At 38.2% G+C, this 21,728-nt stretch overlaps 1 protein-coding gene across 7 annotated transcripts in view; it reads right to left on the reverse strand.

Moving 5' to 3' along the window:
* PDCD6IP (programmed cell death 6 interacting protein) overlaps positions 1 to 21,728 on the reverse strand; it is a 76,113-nt gene that overhangs the window by 41,464 nt on the left and 12,921 nt on the right. For 4 of the 7 annotated variants that reach the window (XM_045037911.1, XM_023260787.2, XM_045037910.1 and 1 more), the window contains exons 2-7: positions 18,152 to 18,206; positions 16,394 to 16,463; positions 11,943 to 12,070; positions 8,533 to 8,686; positions 8,017 to 8,117; positions 5,484 to 5,615 (exon numbers count right to left, since the gene is read on the reverse strand). In XM_045037911.1, the coding sequence (XP_044893846.1) occupies positions 5,484 to 5,615; positions 8,017 to 8,117; positions 8,533 to 8,686; positions 11,943 to 12,070; positions 16,394 to 16,463; positions 18,152 to 18,206 (640 nt within the window). The remainder of the gene's footprint in view (positions 1 to 5,483; positions 5,616 to 8,016; positions 8,118 to 8,532; positions 8,687 to 11,942; positions 12,071 to 16,393; positions 16,464 to 18,151; positions 18,207 to 21,728) is intronic. The other 3 variants (XM_045037912.1, XM_023260788.2, XM_023260790.2) reach the window with 1 other exon arrangement.

The following is a 21,728-nucleotide window of genomic DNA, read 5'->3' on the forward strand; positions in this document are numbered from 1 at the left end:
CACTGGACCAGACAGACTCAACAGATACATTCAGAACTTTTCATCCCAAAGCAGCAGAATACACATTCTTCTTGAGTGTACACAGAACATTCCCCAAAAGTGATCACACACTAGGTCACAAAACAGTCCTCAACAAATATAAAAGGACTGAGATCATACCATGCATATTTTGAGATCACAACACTATGAAACTTGAAATCAACCATAAGAAAAAATTCGGAAAGGCCCCAAATACATGGAGGTTAAACAACATCCTACTAAAGAATGAATGGGTCAACCAGAAATTAAAGAAGAATTTTAAAGATACATGGAAGCAAATGAAAATGAAAACATGACAGTCCAAACCCTTTGGGATCCAGCAAAGGCAGTCCTAAGAGGAAAATACACTGTAATCAAGGCCTATCTCAAGAAGCAAGAAAGGTTCCAACTGCACAACCTAACCTTACACCTAAAGGAGCTAGAAATACAGCAGCAAAGAAAGCCCAAAGCCAGCAGAAGAGAAATAATAAAGATTAGAGCAGAAATTAACCATGTAGAATCTAAAAAAACAGCAGATTAGTGAACCTGAGAGCTGGTTTCTTGAAAGAATAAACAAAATTCATAAACTCCTAGCCAGACTTCTCAAAAAGAAAAAGAGAGAGGACCCAAATAGAGAAAATCATGAATGAAAAGGATCACAACCAACACCACAGAAATACAAACAGAATTTTGTATTTTAGAGAATACTATGAAAATTATATGCCAACAAACCGGACAATCTGGAAGAAATGGACAAATTCCTAGATACCCACACACTACCAAAACTCAAAAGGAAAGACATAGAAAATTTGAACAGACCCATAACCAGTGAAGAAATTCAATCAGTTTTCAAAAATCTCTCAACAAATAAGAGTCCTGGGCCAGATGGCTTCCCAGGAAAATTCTACCAGACATTTAAAGCAGAGTTAATACCTATTCTTCTCAAGCTGTTCCAAAAAAAAGAAATGGAAGGAAAGCTTCCAGACTCATTCTATGAAGCCAGCATTACCTTGATTCCAAAACCAGACAAAGACCCCACTAAAAAGGAGAATTACAGACCCTGATGAACATGGATGCAAATATTCTCAACAAGATACTAGCAAATTAAATTCAACAGTACATTAAAGGAGTTATTCACCATGATCAAGTGGAATTCATTCCCAGGCTGCCAGGGCCGGTTCAATATTCGCAAATCAGTCAACGTGGTTCCATATTCACAAATCCCAAAATTTGTATGGAATCACACAAGACCCCAAATAGCCCAAGTAATGTTGAAAAAGAAAACCAAAGCTGAAGGCATTACAATCCCAGACTTTAGCCTGTATTACAAAGCTGCAATCATCAAGACAGTCTGGCACAAAAACAGACACACAGACCAATGGAACAGAATAGAGAACCCAGAAACGGACCCACAAACATATGGCCAACTAATCTTTGACAAAGCAGGAAAGAGCATCAAATGGAAAAAAAATAGTCTCTTTAGCACATGGTGCTGGGAGAACTGGACAGCAACATGCAGAAGAATGAAACTGGACCACTTACACTATACACAAAAATAAACTCAAAATGGATAAAAGACCTAAATGTGAGATAGAAAACCATCAAAATCCTACAGGAGAAAACAGGCAGCAACTTCTGTGACCTCAGCCACAGCAATTTCTTATTTGACATGTTTCTGGAAGCTGGGAAATAAAAGCAAAAATGAACTACTGGGACTTCCTCAAGATAAAAAGCTTACACACAGCAAAAGAAACAATCAATGAAACTAAAATGCAACCAATGGAATGGGAGAAGATATTTGCAAATGACATATCTAATAAATGGTATCAAAAAATCTATAAAAAACTTACCAAACTCAACACCTGAAAAACAAATAATCCAATGAAGAAATGGGCAAAAGACATAAATAGACACTTTTCCAAAGAAGACCTCCAGATGACAAACAGACACATGAAAACATGCTTAACATCGCTATCATCAGGGAAATATAAATTAAAATCACACAGAGATACCACCTCACACCAGTCAGAGTGGCTAAAATTAACAACTCAGGAAACAACAGATGTTGGCGAGGATGTGGAGAAAGGGGAACCCTCTAGGCTCTGTTGGTGGGAATGCAAACTGGTGCAGCCACTCTGAAAAAGTGTTGAGATTCCTCAAAAAATTAAAAATAGAATTACCCTATGAACCAGCAATAGCACTACAGGGAATTTATCCAAAGGATACAGGAGTGCTGATTTGTAGGGGCATATATAACCCAATGTTTATAGGAGCGCTTTCAACAATAGCCAAATATGGAAAGAGTCCATATGTCCATCATAACTGTTGGAAGTCATACACATACACACACACACACACACACACACACACACACACACACACACAAATGGAATACCACTCAGCGATGAAAAAGAGTGAAATCTTGCCATTTGCAACAATGTGGATGAAACTGGAGAGTATTATGCTAAATGAAGTAAGTCAGTCAAAGAAAGATCTATGATTTCACTCATAGGTGGAATTTGAGAAACTTAACAGAAGACCATAGGGGAAGGGAGGGAAAGATAAGTTACAGACAGCGAGGCAAACCATAAGAAACTCTTAAATACACAGAACAAACTGAGGGTTGATGGGGGTGAGGAAAATGGGTGATGGGCATTGAGGAGGGCACTTGTTGGGATGAGCACTGGGTGTATATGTAACTGATAATCAAGGAATCTACTTCTGAAGACATGACTAGTCTGTATGTTAGCTAACTTGACAGTAAAATTTAAAATAATAATATATAAACAGAAGAGAAATAAAAAACAACAATGAATAACAGAAGACTCATGCTTAGGTTCAACAATTGTTACCAATTTGCCATATTTGCTTTACCATTTTCATATTGGGGGGGGGGGCTTTTTTGCAGAATCATTTGAAACTGAAGTTCAGACACCATGACCCTTGATCCCCAAATACTTAAGGATATATCTCCTGGTAAGAACAATCTCCTTAAAACCTACAAACTGCTGTCACAACTAAGAAAAAACAATACTTTCACAAAACCAGCTTTAACATCTTACTTGGTCCCTCATTAATGAATTAAATAAATCTGACACATATCCATTCTATTGAGACATATTTTTGTATCTATATATTTTTACGCCTTTTTCAAAGCCATACTTTGTCAGTGTTAGGGATTCCACCAAGATGATCAAGTATACAGGCTTCTGTAGCCAAATAAAGGGCACTATCCTGGTAGGGCATCTCATGAGCCCTATATGCCCAGCCACAATTTGTCTTGGCCCCAGATGTAAATTCCAAGCAACAGTCTTAACTTTACTGTTATTTCATCTGCTGTGTTGTATTTCCCTGACATTTCCAATGTTTTTTTTTTCCCCACTGCTCACAGCAATGACTGAAAAGCTGGTTTCTCGGTATGACCATGTAATGATCTTTATCAGGTTCATGGGGTACTTTGAGCCACAGACTACAGAGATTAGGGTTTCTTGGTCATCTTTTTTTTTTTTTTTTGTCTATTTGTTCTGTTTGCCTATTTCTGAGTTCAAATCAAGCAACAACAACAACAAAATCTCATGCCTAGAAAGAGGCACGGCCCTTTTGTGCTAACTTCTGACCTATGACTAACGCTATAAAAACTGAAGCTACAAACGCTTACGTGTCTGTAACTGGAAAAAGTCTTTATCTCTCACTGCTCAAGGTTGAAATAGTTTCCTTTTTCCACACGGGACTTTAAATATCAAAATTTCAAAAAGAACTCTTACGTGACTGGTTTAATAGGCAGAGACACTAAGTAAGAGCTTCCTTGAAACTAATAGTCCTAGAATTCTAGAAAATAAAGAAACCAAATTTCTAATACTTTAAATTTGCTAGACTGAAAAAAATCCTTCCCATGGAAACCCCTTTTTCAGAAGCATTTTTATGTAAGAATCTAAGCTACTGTAATCAAAGTGAACTCTGGACAAATGAGATATGTTTGAATATCTGTGTTTTATTAAAAAAAATATGTTGGGGCGCCTGGGTGGCTCAGTCGGTTAAGCGTCCGACTTCAGCTCAGGTCATGATCTCGCGGTCCGTGAGTTCGAGCCCCGCGTCGGGCTCTGTGCTGACTGCTCAGAGCCTGGAGCCTGTTTCAGATTCTGTGTCTTCCTCTCTCTCTGACCCTCCCCCATTCATGCTCTGTCTCTCTCTGTCCCAAAAATAAATAAACGTTAAAAAAAATTTTTTAAAATATTCTTTTCAAAAAATAAATAAAAAGTATGCCTTTCTTTGATTTCGTCCGTTGTGAAGTGTAAGCATACATTTTCTTTTTTACAAGACTTGGGGTTCTTCTCTCATAAAAAGACAAATTAATCTGAACTTCCTAAATAATACTTGCAGAGTATCTTCTAATATCCAGGCCATATTTAAAATTCCCTAACAGTCTTCTCCCTACCCTCTGCTTACCAATACTCAAAATACAAACGACTCCTATAAACAGCCCTTGCCCCTCTCATGAAATTGACCCAGATTCACAGCAGGTTTCTGACAACCTCAATGCTGAGAGGATGGACAACTGCATAGAAGGCACTCTGCTGTTTACAGGATCTAGTCACATATACAGTTGACCCTGTGCAATGCAGGGGTTAGTGGCCCCAACACCCTCCCCCACAATGGAAAATCTGCTACAACTCTGGGCTCCCCCAGAGCTTGATTACTGTCAGCCCACTGTTGACCAGAAGTCTTACCTGTAAAATAAACAAATAACATATATTTTGTATGTTACACGCTTTTTATGCTGTATTCTTATAATAAAGTCAGCTAGAGAAAAGAAAATGTTAAAATCACAGAGAAGAGATGACAGATTTACAGTTCTATAAAAAAATCTGTGTATAAGTGGATCCACACAGTTTAAACCAGGGTTGTTCAAGGGTCAGCTGTACTACAATGTCCTTCTCAAGCTGTGGAACTGCATATCCCAATTCAGACAAAGGGTATGCCACAAGCTAAGCAGCTTGGTAGTGAATTTAGACTATTTTATATTAAAACAGGGAGGAGCACCTGGGTGGCTCAGTCGGTTAAGCGTCTGACTCTTGATTTCAGGTCAGGTCATAATCTCACAGTTCGTGGGATCGAGGCCCACATTGGGCTCTGTGCTGACAGTGAGTATCCTGCTTGGGATTCTCTTCCTCCCTCTCTCTCTGTCCCTCCCCTGCTCGCATGTGTGCTCACACGCTCTCTCTCAAAATAAATAAATATTTAAAAAACGGATAAATAAGAGAACTGAATGAAAATCTTAATTTTTTAGATACAGCATAAGACTTCAAAAAGCACCCAGCACATAAAACTTAAGGATAAAAACAATCACTTTTCTCTGCTGATAGGGGCAATGAGTAGAAAAGGTTTTTATGAACAAACCTGGGAATCTCACTAAGGAGAAAAAGAGAGAGCCAAGTTACTCGAGTATTTATTTCCAAGAAACTCACCTGTAACCTTGCAATCTCTTCTCCAAATTTCTTCTGCTGTTTTGCCAGGATAGACTGGTGGTACTCAGCATTGGCCTGCATGATACAGTGCTTTGCAGCCAAGACAGGGAACACCTCCTGGAAATAAAAATACTGACCAGGGGAGAGTCCAACCACACAAACCACCACAGACAACACGGGATGCAGGAAGAAAAAGGAAAAGGAGACAGAAATTAGAAATCACCCCATTAATGGTTTAGAGACAGGTTAGTCATTAGGTGTAAACAGAGAAGACGACATGATTTTGCAGGAACTGAAGTCAACGAATTCAATTTTTTTCTTCCAATTAAAATTAAGGGGTTTTGTTTTTGGGTTTTTTTGCACTGTTAAGTGAAGCCAATTTAAGTTTTTATAAGGTCTTCAATCAAGCCATGAAGTCAACATTTTGTTTACAAAGAAGAAAGGAAAGCATGCATTAGGAAGAGAAGGAGAACAGACATTCACAGAGGAATACCAAGCACGAGGCTTTAGAAGCTTTCTTAGGAGTCCTTACCCAGCCCTTAGAGTTAACTAAACCACCATTACTCACATATACTAATGAAAATGCTCTATAGCTGACTGTTTCATCGTGTTTTTAAAAGACAAAAGACAGTAAATTAAGTTCCCACTTAAATTCATATCTAAGAGACTTTTTAATGAAGATGATTTCTAGCCATAGAAAGACTATTTAGTATAAACACTAACATTTCAGATTACATACTCAAAAACACATAGCAAACAGACAAACACACTAAGTTAATATCTAATACGATAAAGTGTTATTTTGCCCTAATTTGTTTTGAAGAAGATTCCAGTCGAAATTAATTTTAAAAGATCCAAACATATGAACCAAGAAGCACTCATATCGGTAGATGCTCTTCCAAAATGGCAAATCGCAGCCTGCAACCTCACTGTCTTTAGGAAGTACGTGCCACATGAAATCCAAGAATTAAACTAGGCAATCACTGTCCAGACAAAAATAGGAAAGACTCAAACACTGAATTACTACCTGGTATGCTTTCCTGTCTCCCAGTGAATAACTTCCTAGCTTCCTGGATCACTACTTGCAGATATTCCAGTTTTACAACTAGAATATGAAAATACCTTATGAGCTTTATTAGTCAAACGGCAAAAAGACATCTAAATCTCAAACTGTACTCAGGCCAGTTCTCAAGGTAAGGCTGGAGCAGCTTCGTGTTTTAACCGGAGATTCTCCAGGAATACCAGGAATGCTGCAGAGGGAGTTTCCAAGTCTTTGAAGGTGACATTCTTCTCTCCGTGACACGACTGAACTAATGGCCCAACAGGATGTTACGGGACACTGTGCAGCTGAACGTGAAGTCTTTCAGATGAAAACAAGGTGAGAGAAGATCCCAAGGCTCTTTTCAGGAGTAACAGTATTAACATCCAAGAGTCCTGGGCAACTTTCTAGTAACCTCTTGGTGTATTTTAAATCTCCAGCAATTCCCTCACATCAATCCCTAATTCTCTGACTAAACTAGTGTGTGCCGTTGATGTATTTATGCTTTTTTACTTCACCACGAAAGTGTCTGCAATTTCATAATTTACAAGGCTTCCTGAATGACTTCTAAATCAATAAATTCAGGGCGCCCGGCTGGCTCAGTCAGAAGAGCACGCGACTCTTCATCTCGGGGTCGTGAGTTCCAGCCCCATGGTGGGTGTAGAGATGACTTAAATAAACTTTGAAAAAATAAAATCAATAAATTCTCCTAGAAAATATCATGTAACAAAAACCATATGCTATTATCATACAGACAAAACTAATTACCTGAACATTTCTGAAAGAGTAGTTGAAACGCACTACATTTCCCTCAATCTGTAAGTTTCCTTTTAAATCATTCTGAGTTTATGCGTTAATCTAATCATATGCTTTGCGTTTGACCATCACTGACTAGTCTTTTCAAATGCCACTTCAGAAAAGCTTACATTAAAACAATTAATATTTTCTCTGATATGCGGCAGCAGGTAGGTGGTTGTTTTCCTTAGCTGTACAAGAGCAGCCCAATTTTCTATCTCTGTTGGCAAAACTTAATTCTAATCAAAATCCTGGATGAATTTGCTTTCTTTTCCTTTTGCTTTATGTCTGTTTTGTGCTTTAAGACTCATCTTTAAGAAAACAGGACAATAATTAAAAGTGCAAATAATCAACATGCTCAAGTATTCATGCTTGTAGCAGATCACCAATGAATCAGAATTACACGATGCCTTGATGTAACAAAATTACTGGAGACAGAGGCTCAACAATTTCCAGAAAGAATTTTGGAAAAACAAGTTTAGTAAAGAGTAGAGACAAAGGCATCCCTTAAATACAAAAGAATTTTTCATGCTTCTTAAATAAAAAATTATTTCTACCAACATATTCTTCAAATGCCTCTCCTAAAACTTCAAGTTTCTTTTTTATAAAACATAATTTCCAACGTTTTTCTTCTATACAAAAACCTCTAAGTATTTCCACATGCAAAATAACCAAGTATTTGCAAAAACAATAACTGACCTTGGGAAGAGTATCTTTGTACTGACACTGTTTAAAAGCATCACCAAAGTAATCTGCGGCCTGATTAGCCAATTTGGCTATGATGGCATCTTTCATTTTATCTGGAATAAAATATGACATTGGCCATTGTAATTAAAAAATATATATAAAATAATCCGACACATCATAACTTAGTATGAACTCTGAGATCACAAGTTTGTACACTTGTCTTCCTATTTTAAAAGCTGATCGCTCTGGGGCGCCTGGGTGGCGCAGTCGGTTAAGCGTCCGACTTCAGCCAGGTCACGATCTCGCGGTCCGGGAGTTCGAGCCCCGCGTCGGGCTCTGGGCTGACGGCTCAGAGCCTGGAGCCTGTTTCCGAATTCTGTGTCTCCCTCTCTCTCTGCCCCTCTCCCGTTCATGCTCTGTCTCTCTCTGTCCCAAAAATAAATAAACGTTGAAAAAAAAAAATTAAAAAAAAAAAAAGCTGATCGCTTCTCTTCACATGTAACAAAATAGAGAAAAAACTGGAATTACCTCTTGTGGCTTTTAAAAAAAAGACTTCTTGGGCCTGTGCCAGCATAATAAGACTGAGGGTCCCAACAGTATCTGGAGACAGGTCCACCGTAGGCTCTCGACTTAAGGCAGATAAAACTGTCTCTTTAATATGTAAAAAGGCACCACTAGCAAACTAGAGGGGGAGAAAAAGAACTTCTTTAAAATCTATGTAAACTCAGCAAGACTTAACTTTCTACTGTTACACACAAATCATTTCAAATGTTAATTCAGTTGAACAGTTACTATATTTAAATTTTTATATTGTTACAGATCTAAATATATGACCTACAGACAATAAGGGTATTTTTCCAAAATACTATACAGGAACAGATTTAACTAAGATTAAGAGTAAATTGCAGCAAAACATACAGCAACTTCATGGGACAAATTAAACTTATTTTCAGATATATTTCCCCAAGACTAATATGAGAATAGAGGTCGGGATAAAATAGTATTAAGGACCTTTTAGTACCGAAATGATCTTGCTTTGGTCCCAAACAATTCCATCTGTCCCAGAATTAAACACACTGTACTTAGGGGAAACCTCAAATAGCACAGGTGATCTGAGGAACAGCATTTACTGTCCATTGATAATGATTTCTATTTGGCTTTCAAAGGTCCCTGGTGAAATGATCCCCATCAGATTTTTTTATTCCGAATTATATTTTGCTGAGGTTCACCCAAAATAACTGCTTTTATGGAACACGTGATCCTGGGAAAAAGAAAGAAATCCATCTGGGATTAAAAGATGTGGGTTATACGGAGGAGCTGCGTAGAGATTACTGAAGATTATGTATTACAAGTGAACATCATGTTTTCTGCAGTCATGAGGTATCATGAAACCAGAGTATCTGCAAGGAGCGACAGGCTGACCTTGCTTAAATACACTAAGAGAATCACAGACCAGAACAGCAAGGGACCCAGCCTCTGTCACAAATCTGGAACGAGAGGCCAACAAAGGTCATTAAGCAACACGGCCAAGGGTACACAGCTTCCTGGTGGCAAACAGCCTAGACAAGCCTATCTAAGTCTTCTGATATCACCACCCCCTTTCCATCACACTAGGTGACCTGCTGTGAATCACAAAGGCGACTCACAGAATGGAATTTATTATCACATGCCAATTAGCTGAGTTACAGTTAACAGAAAAGTAAAGTTGACTTCATTTTCACATTTTAAAATATTGGCCCTTTAGAGGCTCAAAAAGAAAAGTATGTCTGTCATCCATGCCCATTGAAAACTGCACGGCAAGCCGCAATTTGGAGCGTTGTTTGCTTAAAATGCATCTTCCTCTCACTTTCTTAGAAGAGCATTCTTAATCTCACTTGTAAACTGAAACAACAGGAAAAATCAGACTCCACCTCTGGGACAAGCAAATTCCACAGCCATGGAAGACAGGAAGCACCTTTGGAATTCCATAAAATTTGGAATCAGAACCTGAAACCTCAACGGACCACTTAATTAACACGCTGGCTTTTGAGTCTCCTTGTGTGTAAAATGGGGTGGCATCACACATACAACACGCATCACGAGGTTCATCTGAGAGTCAAATACTGTATGTGAGCACATCTGTAAATTATAACACAATCTAAAGCATGAACTAGATCATTCCACAGCAATCATTTATTCTTTACGTTAAAAGAAAAATAGGGGCGCCTGGGTGGCTCAGTCGGTTAAGCAGCCAACTTCGCCTCAGGTCATGATCTCGCGGTCCGTGAGTTCGAGCCCCGCGTCGGGCTCTGTGCTGACCCGCTCAGAGCCTGGAGCCTGTTTCGGATTCTGTGTCTCCCTCTCTCTCTGCCCCTCCCCTGTTCATGCTCTGTCTCTCTCTGTCTCAAAAATAAATAAACGTTAAAAAAAAAATTTTTTTTAAAAAGAAAAATAAAAGCTGAGTAAATAATACACTGCCACCAAATAATACGCCATATTAGTGATAGTACCCAAAATCTAAATTTAGCTAACTTGAGAACATGACATATCTGACCACATTTAAATATGACCTCTCCACGACCACATTTAAATATGACCTCTCCACAAGCCAGAGTTAAAATTTCCTTACTAAGAGGTCTTAACTTCTGTGACAATGGTAAAATATTAGCTGTGTTTCTTAAGAAAAAATATATTTAAATAACGTACATCTGACCCTTGAACAACAGAGGTTTGAACTGCGCAGATCCACTTATACATGGATTTTTTTTTTCAATAAATACAGCACAGTACTGTAGAAGTATTTTCTTACATATTTACTGTAAGAATACAATATATAATACATAAAACGTACACAATACAGGTTTTTTTAATTTTTTAAGTGTATTTATTTTGAGAGAGAGAGAGAGAAAGTGTGAGCAGGGGAGGGGCAGAGAGAGAGAGAGACAGAGAGAAAGAGAGAGAGAGAGAGAGAGAGAGAGAGAGAGAGAGAGAGAGAATCCCAAGCAGGCTCCATGCTGTCAGCGCAGAGCCCAACACGGGGCCTGATCTCACAAACCTTGAGATCATGACCTGAGCCAAAATCACCAGTTAGATGCTTAACTGACTGAGCCACCCAGGCGCCCACAGACAATACATGTTATTCAACTGTTTATGTTATCAGTAAGGCATCCAGTCAACAGTGGGCTATTAGTAGTTACGTTCCAGGGGAGTCAAATGTTACAGGGTATTTTTGACTATGCAAGGGGTCACCACCCCTAACCCCCACGCTGTTCAAGGGTCAACTGTACAAAATTTTTTTTTTTTAATTTTTTTTTCAACGTTTTTTTATTTATTTTTGGGACAGAGAGAGACAGAGCATGAACGGGGGAGGGGCAGAGGGAGAGGGAGACACAGAATCGGAAACAGGCTCCAGGCTCCGAGCCATCAGCCCAGAGCCTGACGCGGGGCTCGAACTCCCGGACCGCGAGATCGTGACCTGGCTGAAATCGGACGCTTAACCGACTGCGCCATCCAGGCGCCCCCTTTTTTTTTTTTTTTTTTAATTTTTTTTTTTCAACGTTTTTTTATTTATTTTTGGGACAGAGAGAGACAGAGCATGAACGGGGGAGGGGCAGAGAGAGAGGGAGTGTACAAAATTTTTTAATGAGATCAATTATTTAAAAGGGATTTAACCAAGAAGTTCATCTCAAACATTCAATCATTTGTTCTCCCAACATTTATTGAGCCTTTATTATGTGCCAGGCACTGTCCTAGGTGCTAGGTATACAACAGTGAGGAAAAACAGAGCTGGTCTATAGGTAAACAGTTTAAGGATTTCAAAAGTGTGAATCAATTCATTAAAAAGTACATTACCTTTCAAGAACGTATCTGTGTATAAAGAGACATCTATAAGCCTAAGTACAAGTTATTTGCAATTTAATCCAAGTTAGCGTTGATTATGTGGTTACTGTTCTGCATACCTGGTAATGCTTAGCAGCGACTTTCAATCCTTCATCATTATCCAGGTTCTGTTCTGCTGCAATCTGGCTAGCTAATGCTGCACAATTGAATAACACACAGCTCTTTTCATATCCTAAGCTTGCAAGAGCTGTAAAAAATTAAGAAGGAAAAATTTATCAGATTATTTTCTCTAAAGGAAATAAATGTTTCAAAGATAAATACTATGAAATCTCTCCCACCGGCTCTCACAAAAACAAATTTCCAGACCTGTTTTCTCACCCATAATAGTACCCATATTTCCAATGCTGCCCGGCCAGGCAGCAATTTATTTATTTCCACAACGATAATCCCATCATCTAAAATTCAAAAGTTCAAGGAGTTATTCTTTCCTGTCCTTTCCGTCCACAATGCTACTAGGTTCCAAATGAAAAGTCATTCTCATGTCAATTCTCACTTAAAGTCAAATAAATTGTTTTCCCATCACCTCTCAAAATTTTACAGAAGGTGTGTGTGTGTGTGTGTGTATACACACATATATCTTCTCACCACACTCAAGCCAGTAAGTCAGTTCTTCCCTATGACAAACCTAACCCAAGGCAGGCACCTCCAAGTCTCACACCCTTATCCCGATACATCCATCAGAAGGCTAGATTGTGCAAGCAGTTAAAATACAGCTCTGATCAAGAAACCACACACCTCACATCCACTGGGACAGCTACTATCAGGAACAGAGACAACAAAAAATAACAACTGTTGGCAAGCATGTGGAGAAACCGAAACCATGTGAGCTGTTGGTGGGAAGGTGAAACACTGCAGTCCTGTGGAAAACAGTATGGCAGTTCCTCAAACACTCAGAAATAAAACTCCCATTGGATCCAACAATTCCACTTCTGGGTATATTCCAAAGAGAACTGAGAGCAGTCACAAAAAGACACTTACACACCCACGTTCGTAGCCAAAAGGTGGGAGAAACCCAAGTGTCCACTGATGGGTAAACACGTAATGGAATATCATTCGGCCTCAAAAAGGACGGACTTCCTGTCACATGCTACACCACGGACGAACCCGGAGGGCATTGTGCTAAGTGAAATAAATACGCAGATCTCAAAAGGCAAATTGAGGCCTGACTCATTTTACCGTGCTTCACTCTATTGCACTTCGCAGATAATTGCATTCTTCTACAAAATGAGAGGTAGTGGCAACTGCATCAATCAGCAAATCGATCAGCACCACTTTGTCCAACAGCATTTGCTCACTTTGCATCTCTGTGTGACATTTTGGTAACGCTCACAGGATTTAAACCTTTTTCATCAGCATTATTATATATGTTATGGTGATCTGTGACCACTGATCACAAGTCCCTGAAAGCTCAGATGACAGCATTTTTTTAGCAACAAAATTTTAAATTAAGTTACATACATGGTTTCTCACACAAAATGCTATTGCACACTTTGAACAGACTACAATATACCATAAACATAACTTTCATATGCACTGAGAAACAGGACAAAGCTTTACACTTGAACAAAAATATACTTGCACTCTCGTTCTTAGTATCCTAAAATTACACAATATTCTAATGAGTGGGTAGCCCATGCTTTATTTAGCCAAGACATTACTGAAGGACATTTTTTTTTATTTTATTTTTTATTTTTTTAAATTTACATCCAAATTAGTTAGCATACAGTGCAACAATGATTTCAGGAGTAGATTCCTTACTGCCCCTTACCCATTTAGCCCATCCCCCCTCCCAGCACCCCTCCAGTAACCCTGTTTGTTCTCCATATTTGAGTCTCTTCTGTTTTGTCCCCCTCCCTGTTTTTATGTTATTTTTGTTTCCCCTCCCTTATGTTCATCTGTTTTGCCTCTTAAAGTCCTCATATGAGTGAAGTCATGCGATTTTTGTCTTTCTCTAATTTCACTGAGCATAATACCCTCCAGTTCCATCCACGTAGCTGCAAATGGCAAGATTTCATTCTTTTTGATTGCCGAGTAATAATCCACTGTATATAGACCACATCTTCTTTATCCGTTCATCCATCGATGGACATTTCGGCTCTTTCCATACTTTGGCTGTTGATAGTGCTGCTATAAACATGGGGGTGCACGTGTCCCTTCGAAACGGCACACCTGTATCCCTTGGATAAGTGCCTAGTAGTGCAACTGCTGGGTTGTAGGGTAGTTCTATGTTTAGTTTTTTGAGGAACCTCCGTACTGTGTTCCAGAGTGGCTGCACCAGCTTGCATTCCCAACTGAAGGACATTTAATTCCCAATACCTGCTACCGGAGTGCCTTGATGAACTATGTCCTGCTCTATTTATGTTAAGTCCTTTGCTTCCCACGTCTTTCAGGAAGAACCCATCTCACTTAAGTATCTTCTAGTTCTGGCACCTGCTCCTGGTTCTCAGCCTACCAACGTGGCACTGCAAATGCCAAAGAAAAAGAAAAATCCTTTTCTTGACCTGGTCTCCCTCTCAGCATAATGCCTTGTCCTTAAACCCTTACTGAAAATCTTTTAAGATGAGCAATCCGCATTTGCGGTTCCCATCTCCTCACCTCTGGTCCACCCCTCAACCTGATGCAGGGGCATGCCCCTAGTGAAACTTCTTTCATTACCAAATCACTGACTTCTCCAACTTTATGTGACTTACCTCTGCCACAACGATTCTGTCAGTGATGTTCCAACCTGGATAGATACTAAAATCCCCTGGAGGTATTTTCAAGGATACTAATTCCAGTGGTCCACCCCGGAAATTCTTCCTATCACATCTGGCATTCTGTATCTTTACAGGTGTACCTTTCACATTTTCCTCAGGTAATTCTAACACGCGGCCAGGTTCAGGAACCACTGGACTATGTGACCTCGGAAACCCTTCTGGCACTCAATGCCGTGACTCTATTCTTCTCTGGTTCCTCTGAGATCTGAAAGCTTTTTCTCATCCTCATTCCCAGGAACCTGCTCCTGTTTCCTTTGAACGTTATTATCACCTAGCTCTGGCTTTCACACTTTTCCCAATCTATGGACTACCAGAGGAGATAGATTTATTATTATCATTTAATGATAACTGTTCCCAAATCTACATCTCTACCACTCTTGACTTTTAAATCTGTTTCCAAATGCCAAAAAAAAAAAAAAAAAAAAATTCTACCCAGACACAGCATACAAAAGTCAAACTCAACTTGCCTTTTGGGAGGAATACCCAACAAGTCAAACTGAGTTATAAATCTCAGAGTCAACCCTCAACTACTCCTCTTCCTTCTGAGAGACATTCGGCAGATCCAGTCAGTTTCAACTCCGAAACGTCGCTCAAATCCCCTCCTTCTCCTCTGACCCACACATACCACCCTCTCTCATCTCATCTGTCACCAATCTCCTCACTGGTCTGTCTGTCTCTAGTACCTGGAGTCAGGCTTTCTGGAATCACAGCCCACTTCACCAAATCCTTCCCTTATGACTTACAAAGTCGCTTCATCTTTCTAAACAAGTGTGTTCAACTGGTAATAATGGTGCCTTTCTTCATTGGGTTTTTGGGAAATTCAGGAAGATAATATATGTGAAGCCCTTTCCACAGTGCCTAGGTGGAGTAAGTACTCAATAAATTCCAGCTATTAACACGTAAGAGAGAAGAGTACACATGCATAGTATATTTGCACCTCTTCACAATCTGCTTTCCGATGTCTTCACCCTCCATAATCCTCCATTCAACCTATGGTTTCAAGCCTTACAATAATTTTATTAATATGCATCATACATAATTTGTACCATATACTATGTGTTATATTATGTATTCTCTATAATGCATACGTACCACAAATAATGTGTTACGTGTACTTATTTACAATAAAATACATTCCTATTACTTACTGCAGCTAATATTTACTGCACACTCTCCTAAGGACTCTGCATGTATCCACCCATTTAATCCACACAAGAGCCCAAATGAGATAAACAGTATTTCACAGTACTATTTATTCCCCATTTCAAAAACAAGAAAATTAATGCACACAGTGGTTAACCTGCCAACCCGCCTTCATTCTTCCGACCTTTGGTTATAATGGTCTACCTGTAACATTATTTTTTAGCTGGGAAAACCAAATTCATCCTTCAGAGCTTAACCTGAACACAGCTTGCTTTCAACAAGCAGAATTCATGTCTTCCTCATTTACGGGCTCACTACTTTGTGCATATCCTCATAGACTATCCGTTATATTTTGGAATGATGAGTTGTTTTCCTAAACAGACTGAATACAACTGTCTCATTTGTTGTTATAACTAGGACAGTGCCTGGCAAGGCATAGGCTCTCTACAAGTATTTGGAAATTACATTAAAAGTTGAAATTTAAAAAAAAAAAAAAAGTAAACATTTTTATTATTTACAAAAAGCTGTCAGGAGAGCAATTTTTAAAGCCTAAAATAATACAACGTGTTTAGCCCAAGTGTCTGACCATTTTTTAAAAAGTCATTACATACCCAATTTCACAGATCCTCCAAAAAGTGAACCTTTATCAAAAGCATCCTTCCACGTAAATGTCAAGCAGATCTTGATAGAAAAAGAACAAAGAGAAAATTATCTTACCTTCTTGCTTCTCATTAAATTTTTGAAGAAAAATCGACAATGAGGAAAAGGACTAAAGCTTGTCAAAACATTATCTTCTGTAGACAACTAACTCCTTTCCCTTTTCCTGGACCACAGAGTTTTCTTTTTTAAAAGTAAAATACTAGCACTATGATATTTCCAATGGTCATTCTGCCTCAGTAATGGTGCACATATTGTCCTCTCCAGAAAACACTATCTTACTCATCTTTACAACACACAATGGCGTGAACAGAACAGGCACTTAATAAATGATTGTCAAATAAGCCAAGAGAAGCAAAGGTTTCCTTGAATATAAAATTAAAAATTACTCCCTGATGACAAAAGGAGAAGGGTTACCTTTGGGGGAATGAGATAATATGTTATTTCTTGATTTGGGTTGTACTTACACATGTGTATTCGCTTTATAAAGATTCAAGCTATACACATGATATTCACTTTTGTACGTATGCTATACATAAATTAAAAGTTTACTTAATAAAAAAAAAACTATTTCACTCTGATTCTAATATATTCCACATATAAAGGTTAAAAACAACTTACCTCTTTTAAATTATGTATTGCAATCCCATGCAAAAATTTTGTTAACTCTGGATTAGAGAAATTTTCAATATACACAAAACTAGAGAGAATAACAGAATGAACGCCATACAGCCATCACAGTTTTAGCCTTTTGAATGTCTGGATTCACCTACTCCCACTTTCCATGTCCCCTCTCAACCCTACACACATACTTTTTCCTCCCTGAGTATCTTAAAGCAAATTTCAACATATTACATCACCTGTAAAAACTTTACTACAAGAATGTTTAAAGCACTTTCCATAAACTACGTATTTTGAAACTTAAAATGTCACACAAATTGAAAACTTTTAACAAGTCTCTCAAACAAAACTGTGAGAAATCATCAGCATTTTTAGTATCTAGCCTTTAAAAGAAAGCAAACATTCTTGTAGTATAACATCTAATCAGAACAGCACTTGCAACTTTATATGCAAATATAATTTGTGTCAATTTTTAAAACATAGACACTGAGACTAATAATACTTCAGTTTCCTTTTTTATTCTGTGTAACACAAAGGGAAGGACATCACAGACTATGTTAATCAGTCAACAGATCATATTGATATAAAATACAGGGGGAAAAAATGCAGTCCAATGCTCCACATAAACCCAAAAGTTACTAAGGAATGACATGAACAGGAACAGAATTCCAAGAGACTCTTCCAAAAGATATAGATTCTCATCAGATGGGCTTACAAGCTTCTAATTTGTATCAAAAGGTCTTACAGAAAGATAAAATAGTGAAGAAGCACCAATTATTTTAAAAAGTGATACCATGGGGCGCCTGGGTGGCTTAGTCAGTTAAGCAGCCGGCTTCGGCTCAGGTCATGATCTCGTGGTCCGTGAGTTCGAGCCCCGCTTCAGGCTCTGTGCTGACCGCCTGGAGACTGCTTCGGATTCTGTGTCTCCCTCTCTCTCTAGCCCTCCCCCATTTGCGCTCTGTCTCTGTCTTTCAAAAATGAATAAATGTTAAAAAAAAATTTTTTTTTAAATGATACCATGTGTCGGAAGAAATGGGTGTTTGCCATTATTATCATATAACTTTAAAACAAATTAAAATTAATTAACTTACCTGATTTTCAGAGAATGGGAATTTGGGTTCAATGGAACAAATTTGATCATAATATCTAAAAAAAAAAGAAGAAAAAAAGGAAAATTTATAATTACCAAAGCTAAACATCATATACATTTACATATACACAACTAGTTTATGAGTACACAAAAATTATTCACGCTTACTTTGAGCAGCCCACAAATCAAATTCAATCAGCCATTTTAAAGTTAATAAACACAATCTTTTAATGTGTAAATGAGAATGTGAAATGCATGCAATAAAAAAACTTGTGAACAAAAAACTCATACTCACCACTAAAGAAAAATACGTACCAAGTGTATTGGCTAAAAGGAAACTAACATCTGCCCAGAACCAAAATATTTCTTAAAATACTACTTCTTATTAAGGCAACTGTTTATATCCATTGAGCAAATTAACATCTCTGATAAACTGCTATTTAAAAACAGGTTTACGAACTTTCACCTATGCCTTGGACATCTCCACTTCTGCCCATCTCCACTGTCACACCCTTCATCAAAGCTTCCACCCTGCCCAGAAATACACTCACGATTATATGGTCAATTTATTTCAACAAGGGAGGCAAGAATATGCAATGGGAAAAACGCAATCTCTTCAACAAATGGTGTTGGGAAAACTGGACAGCAACATGCAAAAGAATGAAACTGGACCACTTTCTTATACCACACACAAAAATAAACTCAAAATGGATTAAGGACCTAAATAAATGTGAGACCTGAAACCATAAAAATCCTAGAAGAGAGCATGGGCAGTAATTTAAGAAATTTACAAAACAGAATAACAGAATTTAAGAAACAAAATAAACGAGGGACGCCTGGGTGGCTCGTTAAGTTAAGTGTCCGACTTTGGCTCAGGTCATGATCTCACAGTTTGTGAGTTTGAGCCCCACAACGGGCTCTCTGCTGTCAGTGCAGAGCCTGCCTCAGATCCCCTGTCCCCCTCTATCTCTGCTCCTCCCCTGCTCACTCTGTCAAAAATAAACATGAAATAATAATAATAATAAATGAAAAAGAAAAAAAGAGACAAATCAAAAGGCACACTCTTAACTATAGAGAACAAACTGATGGTTACCAGAGGCAAAGTGGGTGAGAAAATGGGTGAAGTAGGTGAAGGGGATTAAAAAAGAGTACATTTAATTTTTTTTATTCTTATTTTAATTCCAGTTAACATACAGCGTTGTATTAGTTTGAGGCGTACAATATAGTGATTCACTAATTCTATACATCAGCCAGTGCTCATCACAAGTGCACTCCTTAATCCCCATCACCTGTTTCATGACCCCCACATCCCCCCTCACCCCCGCCCCGTAACCATCAGTTTATTCTCTACAATTAAGAGTCTGTTTCTTGGCTTCTCTTTTTTCCCTTGCTCATTTGTTTTGTTTCTTAAATTCCGCACATGAGTGAAATTACATGGTATCTGTCTTTCTTGGACTTCTTTCGTTTACCATTGTACACTCTAGCTCCATCCATGTCACTGTAAATGGCAAGATTTCATTCTTCTGTATGGCTGGGCAATACACACACACACACACACCACGTCTTTATCCATTCACCTATTGATGGACACTTGGACTGCTTCTGTAGTTTGGCCACTGTCAATTATGTTTAAACAAACAGAAAACGCATAGACCTTTTCAAATTAGTGTTTTACTTGGGTAAATACCCAGTAGTGGAATTACAGAATCATATGGTAGGTCTATCTTTAATTTTTTGAGGAACCTCCATATTGTGTTCCACAGTGGCTGCACCCGTTCGCATTCCCACCAACAGTGCACAAAGGTTTCCTTTTTCTCTACATCCTTGCCAATACCTGCCATTTCTTGTTTTTTATTTTAGCCATTCTGGCAGGTGTGAGGTGATATCCCATTGTGGTTTTGATTTGCATTTCCTTGATGATGAGTGATGTTGACCATCTTTCATGTATCTGTTGATCATCATGTCTTGTTTGGAAGAATGTTCGTGTCTTCTGCCCATCTTTTAATTGGGTTATTTGTTTTGGGGTGTTGAGATTCAGAAGTTCTTTATACATTTGGATACTAACCCTTTATCAGATAGGTCATTTCCAAGTATCTTCTCCCATTCCATAAGTCGCCTTTTAGTTTTGTTGTCTCCTTCACCGTGTGGAATCTTTTTATTTAAGGTAGTCCCAATAGTTTATCCTTGCTTTTGTTTCCCTTGGCTCAGGAGACCTATCTAGACAAAAGCTGCCATGGCCAATGTCAGAGAAGTTACATCTTGTGTTCTCTCCTAGGATTTTTATAGTTTCAGGTCCACATTTAGGTCCTTAATCCATTTTGAGTTTATTTTCGTGTATAAGAAAGTGGTCCAGTTTTCCCAACACCATTTGTTGAAGAGACTTTTTCCCGTTATTCTTTTCTGTTTTGCCAAAGATTAATTGGTCATATGTAACTGCATGTTCATTTCTGGGTTTTCTATTCTGTTCTATTCATCTATGTGTCTATTTTTATGCCAGTACCATACTGTTTTGATCACTACAGTTTTGTAATATAACTTGAATTGTAATACTTCTAGCTTTGCTTTTCTTTTTCAAGATTGCTTTGGCTTTTTAGGGTCTTTTCTGGTTCCATACAAATTTTAGGATTATTTGTTCCAGTTCTATAAAAAATGCTGCTGGTATTTTGATAAGAATTGCATTAAATGTGTAGACTGCTTTGGGTAGTATAGATACTTTAACAATATTTACTCTTCTAATCCATGAACATGGAATGTCTCCATTTGTGTCATCTTTAATTTCTTTCATCAGTGTTTTATACTTTTCAGAGTACAGGTCTTTCAACTCTTTGGTTAGGTTTACTCCTAGGTATCTTATTATTTTTGGTCCAATTGTAAATGGGATTGCTTTCTTAATTTCTCTTTCTGCTGCTTCATTACTGGTGTATAGGAGTGCAACAGATTTCTGTATGCTGATTTTGTATTCTGCAACTTTATTGGACTCATTGATCCGTTCTAGCAGTTGTTTGATGGAGTCCTTCAGGTTTTCTATATATGGCATCATGTCACCCGCAAATAGTTAAAAGTTTTACTTCTTCCTTACCAATTTGGATGCTTCTACATCTTTTTGTTGTCTGACTGCTGTGGCTAGGACTTCCAGTACTATGTTGAATAAAAGTGGTGAGAGTCGCCATCCTTGCTGTGTTCCTGACCTTAGGGGAAAAGTTCTCAGTTTTTCCCCATTGAGAGAACATTTATCTTGATAAGCACTGAGTAATGTACAAAAATGCTGAATCACTATATTGTACACTTGAAACTAATATAACACTGAATGTTAACTAAACTGGAATTAGATTAAAAAAAAAAAAAAAAAAAAACTTCTACCCTCCCTTTAAAGTAGACTAATCACAAAGTCTCCTTGAGTCATTTGTCATTCTTCTCAGTCTACTCTCCACCCAGCAGCCAGAACAATTATCAAACAAGAAGCAATCTTCTCCCTCATCAGGCTGACCTTTGAGCTAACATGAGAGATTGGGGATATCCAAGGCAAAGCCTTCTAACTGGCCTCTCTAACCCTTCCTCCTTCTCTTATTACCTCCCCT

Source organism: Felis catus, chromosome C2, assembly GCF_018350175.1.
Source record: "Felis catus isolate Fca126 chromosome C2, F.catus_Fca126_mat1.0, whole genome shotgun sequence".
Taxonomy (NCBI): Eukaryota; Metazoa; Chordata; class Mammalia; order Carnivora; family Felidae; genus Felis; species Felis catus.